This window comes from Denticeps clupeoides, chromosome 2 (genome assembly GCF_900700375.1).
Source record: "Denticeps clupeoides chromosome 2, fDenClu1.1, whole genome shotgun sequence".
Classification (NCBI taxonomy): Eukaryota; Metazoa; Chordata; class Actinopteri; order Clupeiformes; family Denticipitidae; genus Denticeps; species Denticeps clupeoides.
The window spans coordinates 17,485,760-17,501,418 of NC_041708.1; the positions used below are offsets into that span (position 1 = coordinate 17,485,760).

Below are 15,659 nucleotides of genomic sequence, written 5' to 3' on the forward strand. Positions count from 1 at the left end.
GGTATGAAGAGTGAACAGGTGAATTGCGAAGTCCCCCTTTGCCCTTAAAATAAACTTTAAAAAAAAAAAAAAAATTTCACTGCATTTCAGCATACAGAGGACCTGCTAGGATAATTTCAGTGATCCTCTCATTAAACACAAGTCAGAGTGTTGAGGAGCACAAGGCTGGAGATCATTCTGTCATGCTGATTTAGTTACAATAGCAGACTGAATGCTTTAAAATGAGGGTGATGCTTGAAATCATTGTTCTTCCTCCGTTTACCATGGTTACCTGCAAGGAAAAACGTGCAGCAATCATTACGTTGCATAAAAATGGCTTCACAGGAAAGGATATTGCTGCTACTTAGCTTGCACCTAAATCAATCATTCATCAGATCATCAAAAACTTCAAAAAGAGAGGTTCAGTGTTATGATGAAGGCTTCAGGGTGCCCAAGAAAGTCCAGCAAGCGCCAGAATAGTCTCCTAAAGATGGTTCAGCTGCAGGATCGGGGTGCCACCGGTGCAGAGCTTGCTCAGGAATGGCAGCAGGCAGGTGTCAAGAAGGGCAGCAAAGAAGCCAATTCTCTCAAAGTAAAGCATCATGGACACACTGATATTCTGCAAAAAGTACAGGGATTGGACTGCAGAAGACTGGGGTAAAGTCATTTTCTCAGATGAAGCCCCTTTACGATTGTTTGGGGCATCTTAAAAAATGATTGCCCGGAGAAGAAAAGGTGAACGCCACCATCAGTCCTGTCTTCTTCTCATCCAGGAGAGTGGGCTCACTCACAATTTTGCCTCAGAACATCCTCCGACAGCAACTTCTCCCAACCATCCAACAGTTTGGTGAAGAACAATTCCTTTTCCAGCATGATGGAGCACCGTGCCATAAGGCCAAAGTGATAATAAAGAAAAAACATTTTAGGTCCATGGCCAGGAAACTCCCCTGACCTTAATCCAGTTGAGAACTTGTGGTCAATCCTCAAGAGGCGGGTGGACAAACAAAAACCCACAAATTCTGCCTTTGAAATTTGTAAAATAAATAAATTATATATATATATATATACACACACACACACACACACACACACACACACACATATAATACTTCAATACAGCACAGAAAGAACAAAAAGATCTAAAAACACTGAAGCAGCAAACTTTGTGAAAGCCACTATTTCTGTCACTTTTTGGCCACGACTGTAGAGCCCTGCTTCTGCATTTAACCAGTCACCCTTAGTGAGCAGTGAGCAGCCATTAAATTCATAGAACAGTGTGTGGGGACACCTTGCTCAAGGGCGTCTCAGTGGCGCCTTAACGGTTTGGGATTTGAACCTGCAACACTTTATTATGAGTCTGCTTCCTTACACGCTAAGCCACCACTTCCTAGTGGGCAGTATATATACAGCATGTATATTCTGAAACTATTAGGTTGCAGCATACATGGATTGTCATGATGCTCATGCATGTTGCACGACAGAAATCATTCAGTTGATCTTATCCCAACAGTCGTACAGACAGCCCTCATCATAGTTTCTTAAGTATTATTTTATCAGCGAAATGTGCCACTGTTTTACACACAAGCCTACCTCTCAAGTGTGGTCTGGAAGAAAAAGCTCAGTGCTGATGAAACATTCTGACAAAGGCAATCAACACACCACCAGGGACAAATGGAGTGAGTTCTATACTTTTATTAAAAAAATATAAATATATACATCAATTCTGTTTCCACTATTAAAAGGGGCTGCATTTCATGAAAACTAAATCCTTTAGGAACAGCTGGAACAGGCGCTCACTTTAAAGTCCCTATTTTATTCTGGAATGTTTATCACCAAGTAGTGGAGAAGGGTTCGGCAGACTACAGTGGTGTGAAAAGAAAATATGGAAATATAAAAGTACAGAAAGACAAGTGACGGTCAGGAGGCCACATATGAAGAAAGGCTGAAGAAAACCCCAAAACGGTTCCTAAGAAAGTGATGATTCCACAACTCTGAATCCTGCAGAGTAACTCTACATTCCAGGCACATACTGAAAATAATCCAACTGTATTCATGCAACTGAAGTGCTACATACCTGATTAGAGGTCTACAGGGTTGAAACCACCGCTTTGGTTTAAAAAAAAGAAAAAACAGAAAAACAAAACATACAATGAAGTGAAATGAAGTAAAACATAATAAAACTCTGATTCAGGACCTGGATTGGCCAGGGGACACTAAAAAAGTATTAAAAGCAAGGGGGTGCTGGAACAAAACCCTAGAACTTAAGTCGCCCCTTCAGTGAGAAAGATGTTTCAATTGCCTTTTTCTATCAACCACAGCCCATCTTTGTTCAGACGTTCCACTCTTTGTCATTCGTTGTCTGAGAAACGTAAGGCCAAAAGGTTTCAGTTATTAAACAGCTCCGTGGTGCAACATTTCATCCAGTCCTTTCAGCCATACATACTCCACCCACAGCAATGTTGTTCCTCCACCTGATTGATGCCCATGTACAAGTGAACATCTCAGGCAACCTGAGCAGACTACAGCTGAGATTGTTGGTGAAATTCTGCCCCAGGAAGGGCTGACCAGGATGTCTTACATGATCAGTGTTCCAATTGTAAAAAGACAGATCTTCATGCTGACCCTCCTTGTGAGCAGCTTTTGAGCTCTATGCTTCTTAAGAAAAAAAATGGACCCTAACCCTAGGATCACCCTAGGAACCCTAGTCACAAACTGGCCATAGGACTCTGCTGAACGCAAACTCCGGTCATTGGTGACTGCTCTGGCTCCACTCCTGGTGTCAGACCTTCACTAATGTAGTGGCCTGGCCCGGTGCTGGTGGCGAGGGGGTAAGCGCTGTGTCCAGCCATGCCGGTCTCTTGGCGAGGATTGGAGAATGCTCCCAGGCCAGCGTTCATGTTCCTGTTTTGAGTGAAGTCCCTGCAGCCTGCAGGGAGCTGACGCAGTTGGTAGATGTGATTGCCATGATTCCCAGTGGAAGAGGAAGATGTGGAGGACGAGGAGGCAGAGGAAGACAGAGAGGTTATGGAGAGATGGCCATGCACAACATCCATTGAATCGTGCGTGGAGGCGCTGTTGGTGGGGGAGTTGTAGAGGCAGGGGCGAGGATGTGTGGATAAAAGTGGGCGGTGCTGTTGGGGGTGCAGTGCCTTGGGGTGGTGGGGAGGCACATTGAAGGTGGTTTCCTGGACGGGGTGGGTTTCAATGGTGACTGGTTCAGGTCCAATGGTACCAGGCCACACTACAGGTGGATGGTAGAGCTGTCACACACAAAAACACATTATAGGAGTAAGTGAAGTGGTTGAAACTGTACAAATGTACAGATAAGTAACTCAGATGCTTTTGTTTAAATGAGTCATATGAAACAAAAACCCAAAAAGAAAGATGGCAGTGATTTTAACTAGTACTGTGCGGTATAAATGGTATAAACAATATGCGATCTACATTTGGCCAGTGGGAGAGATGATATGGCCTACTGCAGAAGTATCCGCATCACCTTGGCAAAACCACGCCTATTTGCAGCACAATGCATTATTTCTGGAAAATGGATGAGAGCACAGAGCACACGGAGGAGCAGCTTGTTAAAAAAAGTTGTGCAACAAGAATCTGACCTGAATAAAGTTTTCCGCGTGGGTCCTGTATTCGGCAGACATTTCTCAGATCTTTACTGTATTTTCTCTTACTCATTAAACTTTTTTATTTTTTTTTTTTTATATAGCTGCTCTTCCAATTTAAGGCATTCGCAGGGCTTTTGACGCTATGCGACATTTAAAAAATAAAATTTCCAAATAGAAAGACAGGAAATGATTTAATATATATATATAAATATAGTGCTTATCAGCTGGGGTCAAACTACATGGGTTAATCCATGTACATCATGCACTTTCACACTGGTGAAAGCTATAGATTATAGGGTAAGGGCCACTTGATTATGGCCAAAATAATAACCACAATTATTTTTCATGAATATTGTAATCACAATTATTCATTATTTTAGGTAATATAAATTTTTATTGCACATTTTGTCTAACAAACAGCAAGTGAAGGCGTCCCGTTCAGAATGAAAACAATAAAATAAATAATTAAAAAAAAAATTTTTTTGCCCAAGACAACAGCCTACAAAAAGTAAATAGCAATTGCAGAGTGCAATTATAAAGTGCAAAAGAGAAGCAGAAGCCTATGCAGAAAAGGCACATACTACAAACCTGATTCCAAAAACGTTGGGGCACTTTACAAATTGTGAATAAAAAGTAATGCAATCATTTACAAATCTCATAAACTTATATTTTATTTACAAAAGAATATAGACAACAATATCAAATGCTGAAAGTGAGATTTTCAAACGTAATGCCAAACATTGGCTCATTTTGGATTTCATGAGAGCTACACATTCCAAAAAGGTTGGGACAGGCAGCAATAAGACGCCGGAAAAGTTAAATGCACATATAAGGAACAGCTGGAAGAGCAATTTGCAACTTATTAGGTAAATTGGCAACATGATCGGGTATAAAAAAAAGTGGCAGTGTCTCTCAGAAGTCAAGATGGGAAGAGGATCATCAATTCCCCCAATGCTGCGGCAAAAAATGGTGGAGCAATATCAGAAACGAGTTAGAAGTTATCATCTACAGTGCATAATATCATCCAAAGATTCAGAGAATCTGGAACAATTTCAAAGTGGAAAACTGTTCTGCCACTGAAAACTGAAACAAATCAAAAAAGATATTTTTGGTAAACTGGGACGCCATGTCATCTGGACTAAAGACGACAAGGACAACCCCAAGTTGTTGAAAGTAATCATCTCGTGTGGCATAGGAAAGCTTACACATCTGGGAAGGCACAATCAATCCTGAAAGGTATATCCAAGATCTAGAACAACATATGATCCCATCCAGACGTCGTCTCTTTCATGGAAGACCTTGCATGTTCCACCATGACAATGCCAGACCACATACTTCATCAATTACTACATCATGGCTGTGCCGAAGAAGAATCGGGGTACCGAAATGGCCAGCCTGCAGTCCAGATCCTTCACTCATAGACAACATTTGGCGCATCATGAAGAGGAAGAAAGATGTGACCAAAAAAAACTGACAGCTGAGCAACTAGAAGCCTGTATTAGACAAGAATGGGACAACATTAAAATTTCTAAACTTTTCTCCTCAGTCCCAAGACGTTTGCAGGCTGTAATAAAAAGAAGAGGGGATGCCACACAATGGTAAACATGACCTTGTCCCAAATTTTTTGAGACGTGTTGATGCCATGAAACTTGAAATCAAACTAATTTTTCCCCTTAAAATGATACATTTTCTCAGTTTAAACATTTGGAATGTCATCTATGTTGAATTCTGAATAAAATATTTCCACATCATTGCATTCCTTGTACAGTGTACCAACTTTTTTGGAATTGGGTTTGTTCAAGGAACAGGAACATACTACAGGCCTACAGATAAAAACGAGCCTGTCAACATTTTCTGGCTTAAGAGATGACCGAGGGCAGGTCAGTATAAATTCAAAAATAAACCTGTAAGTTCACAGACATACATGACTTTGTGAAAGTGGAGAGCGAGTGAAAAATCAATGAATGTCTGTCAAATACAGGACCCACAGCTTTCTACTGAGGTGATGACCATTATGGGAGAGATGTTCAAATGTTACCATATATTTTCTATAATTGCAGATTTGCAATTAATAACAATAAATATTTTACATTCACCGCTACTACGAAATGAGTAAAAAGTTTATTATACAGCATCCTGCTGCAGTGCCTTTGCTATGAACATATAAACAGTTACATTTAAATTTACAGATATATACCGCATATAACTATATACGGCAATATATACTGTTTACAGTCAATGTTTTAATTTACATCGCAATATGAATTTAATTCCATATCACACAGAAAAGTCTTTTAGAGAACTAAAAATCAAGGCTAGTGCTCACCTGTGGGCAAATGTTGTCACAGTCCAGTGCAGGTATGACAGCACCAAAGTGCTCCCCAGTATGCCGATGGTGGTGGGTGGGGTCAGACCGCGCTCTGTCACTGGTGCTAGTTCCAGAAGACCCTCCTGACAATATAAAAATAAATAAAATTGCACTCTCAAGACAAAAGCCAAAATTTGGATAGCAGAGCCGATAAAGGACCAATGATCAGCTCTTCCTTTAAAAGGCTATACAGGTACACAACTTTCTCCAAGAATTTAGACTACTTGCCTGAAATCACCACTTCTATTGTGAGGGAAACAAAAAATCTCAGAGCTGAATATAATATAATACAATTGAGTTAAATTACAGGTTTACTGCTGGCACCTGAGCTTGATGACGTGCTAGAAGTGGTCCCTGAGGACTGCGACTGCTCAAGGGCGGGGCTGGTGGACACACTGCTGCTCGTGTTTGTGCCCTCATCGGCGGTCTTCTTGAAAAAGCTGTGCTGCAGGGCATAATAGGGCTGAATGCGTGTCTTGGGGTCAAAGTCCAGCATTCTGAGGATCAGGTCCTTAAACTTCAGGTAGTCTGCAACTGTGTGGCCAGACTCGCCATTGCGCCGTCCTCCAGGTCCACCTGCCTCTACTCCAAGGATGGTGTGTAGCTTCCGGGAAGCTGGTAGTTTATACTGTCCAAGGTAAGAACACAAAGAGAGTGAGATGAACCAAGACCATTCATTTCAACCAGTTGATCAAGGAAGGCTGCACTACTCCTACCTTTTTGCCATCTTTGGTCCTTTTTACACTCCACGCCCCATCAGATAATTTCTCAAAGAACTTTCTCGATTTTGGAGCTCGATCCATAATATGACTGGGTGGGATCCCAAGAACTTCAACTATTTTGTTCATTTGGTCCACCTGTCAAATCAAAGCCATGAAAATTTTAGCTGTTCTGCATGCAAACACCCACCAACGTACCACACAATATACACACATATTACCTCATTGGCTCCACTGAACAGAGGCTCTCCGGTGTGCATCTCTACCAGGATGCAGCCCAGGGACCACATGTCAATGGCCAAATCATATGGCATACCAAGCAACACCTCAGGGGAACGGTAGAAGCGACTCTGGATGTACTGATATATCTGAAAACACAACATAAAAACATGTTCACATGCATTCTGCTGAAGTTCAAATGGCAATAACTGCACGGTTCAGACAACATGTACCCTCTGGCCTAACTGGCATGAGCTCCCAAAGTCCACTATCTTGATGGCACTTCTCTTGGGGTTGCAGAGCAGAATGTTCTCAGGCTTTAGGTCACAGTGTATAATGCTGAGCTCAGGAGTGGCCAAAAAGAGAAGGGCCGTGCACAACTGCTGGGCAAACTTCCGTGTCAGGTTCAATGAGACTCCTCTGAAATTCGTGTTCCGCAGCAAGTCGTACAAGTTGTACGACAACATTTCAAAAACTAGGCAGAGGTGATTCCGGAAGATGAAGTGACGCTTTAGATGAACTAAAAACACAAAACACATTAAATCCAGTACCTTTTCGAGTACATAAAGAAATGGAAACAGAAACATCACTCATTACCTATATAATATCTCATCTCAGTGTCATGTTTGTTCATGAGCTCAAGAAGTTGAACCTCAATCTGGGCCTGATTCAGAAAAGCCTTTTTGTTCTTTATTATTTTAATAGCTACCCACTCCTGTTCAGTACGGTCATAAGCTTTGACCACCTAAAACAAGAGGAAGAATACAGGCATTTAGTATGCAGAAGGAAGTGGACAAGATAAAATTCAACAGCATCTGATTGAATTTTTAAAACTTCAAATCTTACCTGACCAAATGATCCTTTCCCTATCAAAGAGTCAATTTCATACCGGTCCATCCACTTCTCCCCATTTTTAACGATGTAGTCGTAGTTATCATCATCGTAACCATCGTTAATGACTTTTCGCTCTTTTTTATGGCTGGAATCCTCACCTGTGCCCAGTTGATGCCGTCTTTTCTTTTTTGCATAATAAACCTAAAATTTAAAAAACATGTGAAGTCAGAAGCTGAATACACTGAGACCCAAAAATAAAACTGTACCAATAAACTTACTTCATTGATGTGTTTGTAGGTTTTGATCAGATCAATAGAAAGCTTCCTCAGTGGAGCCAACGATGGGTCACGAAAACACTGGGGCATGTGGGCCTGGAAAACACATTCAGAAATGGCACTTAGAGGCTGTCCTTATGTCCGTGTGAAAATATTAGTGTGGACCCAACTGTACAGAGCTGAGGCTTGGTATGTATACTGTGTATATAAAACGTCTACACAACCCTGTTAAAATGCCATGTTTAATCATTTAAAAACAGGGCTGTGTACACTGCGCGTGAGTGCGTGTGCACTACCTGGTCGGTACTGAGGGGCTGGCTTTGGTCCCCATGTGGCAGTGCACTAATAGCCTGGTTTGTGCTCTGCTGGTGGCGGTCACTGTACTGCTGGTGTGAAAGAGGCATGGGAGCGGCCATGGGAACACCAGCAGCATGGGAGGAAAAAGAGAGTGCAGACCGGATGGATGAGGGTTCGCATGCTGAGCTCTCTTCTCCTGTCGGGAAATGGACACCCATTAATTATGGCGTCTTTATCATTTGTTTTGATATTTATGTCAGATAGCAGACATTATACAAATTTTCACTTGATTGTTTCAATCACAGAAGTAAAGGAAAATACAACCTTTGTCATGTGTACAATAATTTCTGTATTACAGTCTGCATGACCAGACAACACCAGCATATATTTAATTAGCCAATTGAGATAAAATATGTAATGTATGTTTTTTCTATTACCATAGAATTTTCATACATCTATCATATTTTCAGAGAAAGGTCCAGGCATTTCTCAGAACCAGGCTGCATGCAAGATGGCCCAAACTCACAATCTCAGCAACAGCAGCTAATTAGCAAAGCCTATCACCAAGAAGCTGAAGTGTGATCTGGCAGTAAAATCCACATATAAGCCAATCACTGTAAAGTATGCAAATAAACGAGTTGTGTTGCCAGGAGAAAGCTACTTCCAGTTTCCAATAACAAAACAAGAAATAAAAAAGGAATCAAATTAAACTTCGGCACAGTTTGATAGCCAGCAGATAAAAGCAGTTACGCGTAGTGATACCAAGGAATCACAAAGTTCCAGCACAAAATGTTATCACAGCAGTTTTATTGTCACTAGTAAACGTGTGGGAAATTCTTGTGCGCAAAGCCTCTCATGCAGCAAACATGTACAAATTTCTGTGATGTACACAGTGTGTGTGTGTATACAGCACACCACCCCGGCATTGGTGGGGGAAGTCCAATCACATTGCGCTGATGTCCATGTGTACCAACCAAATGTGTCCCATGTAGGGCTGCAACATCGAATCGATTGAATCGATAAAAATCGATTACTAAAAGAGTTGGCAACGAATTTCCTAATCGATTCGTTGTCGCGCGACGCGGAGACGTTTGATTATTAAAAAAAAAATAAAAAACTTTATTTGAGCGCGGAGTGAACACACTCGGTCTCTCTCGCACACAGATGCTAGCTGATTTTGGCGCCTAATAGACAGCGCGGAGCAATAAATAAATAAATAAAAAAACAAAATAAAACGAGCGGAGGTAGAGGACAGATACATGCCGGAGGCAGAGACATCTGCGCGAAAATATGCAAAAGCGACATGGCACGGCAATGATCCTGCACCTGAAACGCAAACATGTTGGAGTGTTTGAGGAGGAAGAAGGGAGTTCATCAGCAGGGTAAGTCGCTACAGAATCCTACTTTTGTTCCGTTTTGAAGTGAGGAACCATTTTTTTGGACCATTCATTTTTCAATCTGTTGTCATGTATAGCTACACTGCAAAAAAAGCTTTTCTTACCTAGTAATTTTGTCTCGTTTCCAGTCCAAATATCTAAAAAATCTTAAATCAAGATTACTAGACAAGAAAAATAGCATGAGAAAATTAAGTGATGCTTAAAACTTCTGTTTGAGATTATATCTCATTAAGATTAGTTTTCTTACCCCATTGGCAGATAATTTTGCTTGTTTTAAACAATCACTTAACTTTGAGATGTTTTATCAGAAAACAAGACATCATTTCTTATGCTATTTCATGTGTCTAGTAAATGTATCTTGATTTAAGATTTTTTAGAGATTTGGACTGAAATCAGGACAAAACTACTAAGTTAGAAAAGCATTTTTTGCAGTGTGTGTGTGTGTGTGTGTGTGTGTGTGTGTGTGTCAGTGTGAGAGTTTGTGAGTGTGTGCATCTGCACTGTAGTGTAGAGAACAAGTTCTGACCTTCAAACAAATCCTGTTAAATTTGTATTGTTATTTTTTTTATAAATTATTTATCGTTCTGGCAGCTCAGGTGGCACTTTATTAAAAAGTCTATATTTGGCAGATGTAAAGCATACATGTATGTTTTTGTGTTAGTCAATTTTTATTTTATTATTATTATAACAGCTCAAGAAGCAACATGTTTGTGCACTTTCTAAAGATTTTGGTTCTGTTTTTGAATAAAGGGTTGGAAATTAAAGCCTTTCTTTTTTTAAAAAAATCCGATTCTTTGATTAATCAAAAATTAATTGACAGATTAATCGATTATTAGAATAATCATTATTTGCAGCCCTAGTCCCATGTTAAATTACAGCGCAGTTGGGACAGTGGTGGCCTAACGGTTAAGGAAGCGGCCCCATAATCAGAAGGTTGTCGGTTCTAATCCAGATCTGCCAGGGTGCCACTGAGCAAAGCACACTGCTTCTGATTACACTGCTCCCCGGGCGCCTGTCATGGCTGCCCACTGCTTACTCAGGGTGATGGGTTAAACGTAAAGAACAAATTTCACTGTGTGCACCATGTGCTGTGCTGCTGTGTATCACAAGTGACAATCACTTCACTTTATTTATCATTTAGGGCCCTATGATTTCTGTAATGTGGAAAACTGTAATCAGTTGTAAAACACGGAATGGCATTCAATTTGCGTGTCTGGCCACTGCACCCCACTACGTGTTTTCTGTTGAGGTGGGATTTTCGCACACACCACCCCATTGTGAACGCCCATCAGCTGTGGCGAATCCGGATCACTTGCCTGATCGTTTCTGCACATGCCTGTGTAAGTTTAGAGCTGAACAAAAAGTATTTTTTTATAAAGCTGAAGAACAACTCTGTTTGTAAGAACATATATGATGGCCACTTAGTCAAAAACTCATATCAGAAACGAAGAAGAAGCAAACTAGTGTGAGCCAGTCATGCAACAAGTCAGCTGATTCCAAAGGTGGCTTAATCATCATAGTGCCACTAAGCAAGAGGGCATAACTTTTTTTTTGTATTTCAGGTCTCCCCAATGTTTATTTATTTGTTACATTTTTTAAGTTGAAACGTGAAGCACTTATTTTACAAAAGGAAGCATGGGTAATACTGTGAAATAGGTCTTCGCAAGAAACGGAAAAAAATTAACAGGGCCCTACCTTCGTTTTTTTTTTTTTTTTTTTTAAATACATTGAAATCAAATGATGTTCCACATTATCTGAGTACCCATCTTAAATATTAGAACAAGCAAAAGTGCAAAAATTACAGAATTTAATTTACCATTTTGGTTTCATTTTGGCATTAAATATTGTGATATAAATTGAACCATAGATGATAGATGGTATAAAATTTCATCTGTAAATTCAAAATGTATTTGTTTTTGAAAGGGCAACATGTTACCATATCAAAGGCACTGCAGCAGGAAGTTGTATACTTTTTTTACAGATACATCAACATATAGCATAACTTTATACCAGATAAAACAATATCTGGGCAATTCTACTGAAAGTGGACTATCGTGTATGCGCTAAACAGACCACCCGTGACGCCTGGTCCACAGCACCTGCTCTGATCCGGTGTCCTTTCCAAGGAAGAAAAGCCATTACTGTGGTGGAAAGGATGATGGGTTAAAAGCAGAGGACACATTTTGGTGTGTCACCGGGTGCTACAGTAATTTTGTCTCGTTTCCAGTCCAAATATCTAAAAAAATCTTAAATCAAGATTACTAGACAAGAAAAATGGCATGAGAAAATTAAGTGATGCTTGAAACTTCTGGCAGATCATTTTGCTTGTTTTAAGCAAAACAAAATCACTTAATTGAGATGTTTTTTCAGAAAACAAGACAATTTCTTATGCTATTTCATGTGTCTAGTAATTGTATCTTGATTTAAGATTTTTTTAGAGATTTGGACTGAAATCAGGACAGTTAGAAAAGCATTTTTTGCAGTGTGTGTGTCAGTGTGAGAGTTTGTGAGTGTGTGCATCTGCAGTGTAGTGTAGAGAACAAGTTCTGACAAACAAATCCTGTAAAATTTTCTGATTTGTATTGTTCTTTATTTTTTTTATAAATTATTTATCGTTCTGGCAGCTCAGATGGCACTTTATTTAAAAAAAAAAAAAAAAAAAAAAAAGAAAGAAAAAAAAGTCTATATTTGGCAGATGTAAAGCATACAAGGAGCAACATGTTTGTGTTTTCTAAAGATTTTGGTTCTGTTTTTGAATAAAGGGTTGGAAATGAATGCTTTTTTTCTTTTTTTTTTTTTTATCCGATTCTACGATTTATCAAAAAAAAAAACGACAGATTAATCGATTATTAAAATAATGGTTAGTTGAAATGAAATGAGTGCTGCCACCATATATGTCAACGTTGCCACCATATTGCGATAGGCTCTGCTGTGGAGTGGAGCATATACAAGTCTATGGAGAGAAGTGCATAAAAATGTCTCACTCTTGTGCTGCTTGGGGCTGTACAAACCGCTGTACGCTCCAAACCAGATCCCGGGGGATTACATTTCATAGGTAAGGCTGGACCATTGTTTTGAATATATTTGGCCATTATAAAATCCCGTTTTATAAGTCTTAACCTTAGCTAAGCTAGGCTAAGATAACGAAGCTATGCATTCCTGTGTTCAAGTCAGCCTCTAAACAACGTTTTGGCTAAACGTAGGCATTAACTATTTAGACTGTTCTTAGCTGTTTAGTTAACTTCTCAAACTTTGAAGGTTTCCTAAAGAAATTCACCTCAGTTTACAAATCTTAACCTTAGCTAAGCTAGCAAAGCTATGCATCCCTGTGTTCAAGTCAGCCTCCAAACAACGTTTTGGTTAAACGTAAGAACTATAATACAGGATTTTATAATGGACAAATATAATCAAAACAGTTGTTTAGCCTTACCAGGGTTTGTCGTTCGACAGTAATGTAAAGAGTTTTATGTGATTAATTAATTTTGTAGAATATTGTATTTTGAAAGCACTGGGCATTTCAAGTTGTTATAAGTAGTTTGTACGTTTCACTTTGAAATTAAACATTTCACTATTAGTAATTTGTATGTGATTTTTCATTGATATACAAGCAAGTGCCCTTTATCATATCGCAACCGCATATCACAATATTGATCTCAATAATTGCAATATGTCTTTTTTCCCCAAATCGTTCAGCCCTATGTGAAATGTACATAGTATTTGTCGTGCCTTACTGCTATATAGTTCAATATAAAGTTATGACAAAAGCAGTTTGCCATGCACAGGACACAGACAACTAGTCTCACACAAACTTCCATAATAAAATTCTGTGAAGCATTCAGACAAAACTATTGCACCAAATATTTCAATGCATAATGGGTGTCAATACTGTGCAACACTTCAATAAAATAATGTTTATGCAATAACAGTATATACAACTAAAATGCCCAAGATGGTGTGATTCACAGGACAACACTGGTCACTGGTCTAAAAGCTACACTTAAATGTTAGACTTAACATTAATCAGAAGGTTGCTGATACGAATTCCAATCTGCCAAGGTACCACTAAGGTGCCACTTGGCAAAAGCACCGTCACCACACACTGCTCCCCGAGTGCCTGTCATGGCTGCCCACTACTTACTAAGGGTGATTTAAAAGCAGAGGACACATTTTGTTGTGTCACCCTGTGCTGTGCTTCACAATTTGAATCACTTCACTTTCATTTATAGGATCAAAATACTGACATCAATAAACACAAGTGTTTTTTTTTTAACCCCAATCATTTAGCCCTAGTTATGATAAATTTCTTTTTAAGGGGTTTCAGTGTTGTGGAGTTCTGAATTTTGGTGGACTTGCAGCTATATGTTTTTTTTTTGTAAAATGTGATGACACGGAATCTATATGATTTTTAGTAAAATGTGATCATGACAAGGCATCTAATGTTTTTTTTTAGTAAAATGTGATGTGATGATGACACGGCAGCTATATGTTTTTTTTTTTTTTTTAGCAAAATGTGATTATGACATGGCAGCTATATGATTTTTAGTAAAATGTGATGTGATGATGGCACGGAAGGTATGTTTTTCTTAGAGAAAAAGTGATGATGAAACGTTAAGGGAATAAATTAAGGCTTTCGATTTTGACTGCGTGTGTACAGCCACACATGAAGTTCATTTAAATGACTTAACAGTTGCGACTTTTGTCCATGACTGATCCTATAAGGCTGGTGTCAGAACTCAACAGGTGCAGAAACTCAAAGGAGCAGGAAGGGTTCGGAAGAACCGCTAATTACGGAACCAGTCGAGCCTGGATCAGACACGTAGGCCGGCCTGCACCGGACACCGCACCCGGCCATCGTGATGCATACGAAGCAGACACCAGAAGCATAAATAAATCCATCCGGGTCAGACTCGGCCCTTCACCTACCTCTGGTGGTGAGATCTTCATTAGAAGGGCCAAAACCAGTGTGGAGGACAACCCTGTCCAGTTTGGAGACACCGGATCGTGATAAATCCTCTCCCTGTGCTGACAGACTGCAGGCCTTCCCCGAGGCAGCGTCCGTCTGCCAGGCGACTTTAGCGATCTCTCTGCGTCTCAACAGCCCGTTCTGAACAGTGAGCAAGGGGCTGTTCTCCCGCTCTGGTGTGTGACAGAACTTCGGCTAAGCTCCGGAGGATTTTACTCCATTTTTTCAGCTGTATACCCACAAAATGGCGCGCCTCTGTGCGGAGCGGAGCAGCGCCCCGGCCCGGCCCGGCAGAGCTGTCCGTTCCACAAATACCAGCTAAATATCTCCGTCACGCTATAATCTTCTAACCCGAATATCCTCGTTCCGGCTCAGGCGATGTGCAGCTTCCCAGGTCACTGTCACTTGACCGAAAACCGACGACATTGTTCCGGCGGGAAGGGAAAACATTTGAAAAGGAAAAAAAACCTACTAACAAAATGGCGACAGACTGAAATGTTACCATGACAACTGTCAATCAAGAAGTGAAGTACCCGGATGCTTCAATGACGAGGACTAAACATCCTGTCCGCACTACTGTTGTTACGCCTTTGACTTTAACATAATTAATACATAAAACTACATTGATTTATTATGGCTCATAACGTCATATTATCAGGACTCTTGCTTAAATCAACTAATTTTAGGTGGAAAGAAAGATGGTGCAACAATCTTTTAACAGAATGTCATTAAATAGTCTGACATCCAAGTTTCATGTGTTGCATGAGAGTAAGAAAGGAAATACTTGCTGTACAGTTGTGTCATCTTTAAATATTATTTAATAAATTATGATAATCAACCATCTATTTGTGACAAAATATTTCTCAATCATTCAATGGCAGTATAAACAATAAACAATCAAATGATGAACATGTGCTGTGTGTGTTATTTCAGTGGCAAAACTGTTGCACAGTGCATGTATGATTAAATCAGGATTGAATCAGCCCTCTCC

At 39.9% G+C, this 15,659-nt stretch overlaps 1 protein-coding gene across 1 annotated transcript; it reads right to left on the bottom strand.

Moving 5' to 3' along the window:
• Positions 1–1,655: 1,655 nt before the first annotated feature.
• On the bottom strand, positions 1,656–15,174 carry LOC114784625 (dual specificity tyrosine-phosphorylation-regulated kinase 1A-like). Its single transcript, XM_028970145.1, has 11 exons — positions 14,629–15,174; positions 8,308–8,504; positions 8,015–8,107; positions 7,749–7,937; positions 7,500–7,647; positions 7,136–7,422; positions 6,905–7,051; positions 6,681–6,821; positions 6,289–6,592; positions 5,923–6,047; positions 1,656–3,239 (listed from the first exon to the last, which is right to left on the bottom strand). The coding sequence occupies exons 2-11, from the start codon at positions 8,425–8,427 to the stop codon at positions 2,685–2,687; spliced, it is 2,109 nt and encodes a 702-aa protein (XP_028825978.1). The 5' UTR covers positions 8,428–8,504; positions 14,629–15,174; the 3' UTR covers positions 1,656–2,684.
• Between the last annotated feature and the right edge of the window lie 485 nt (positions 15,175–15,659).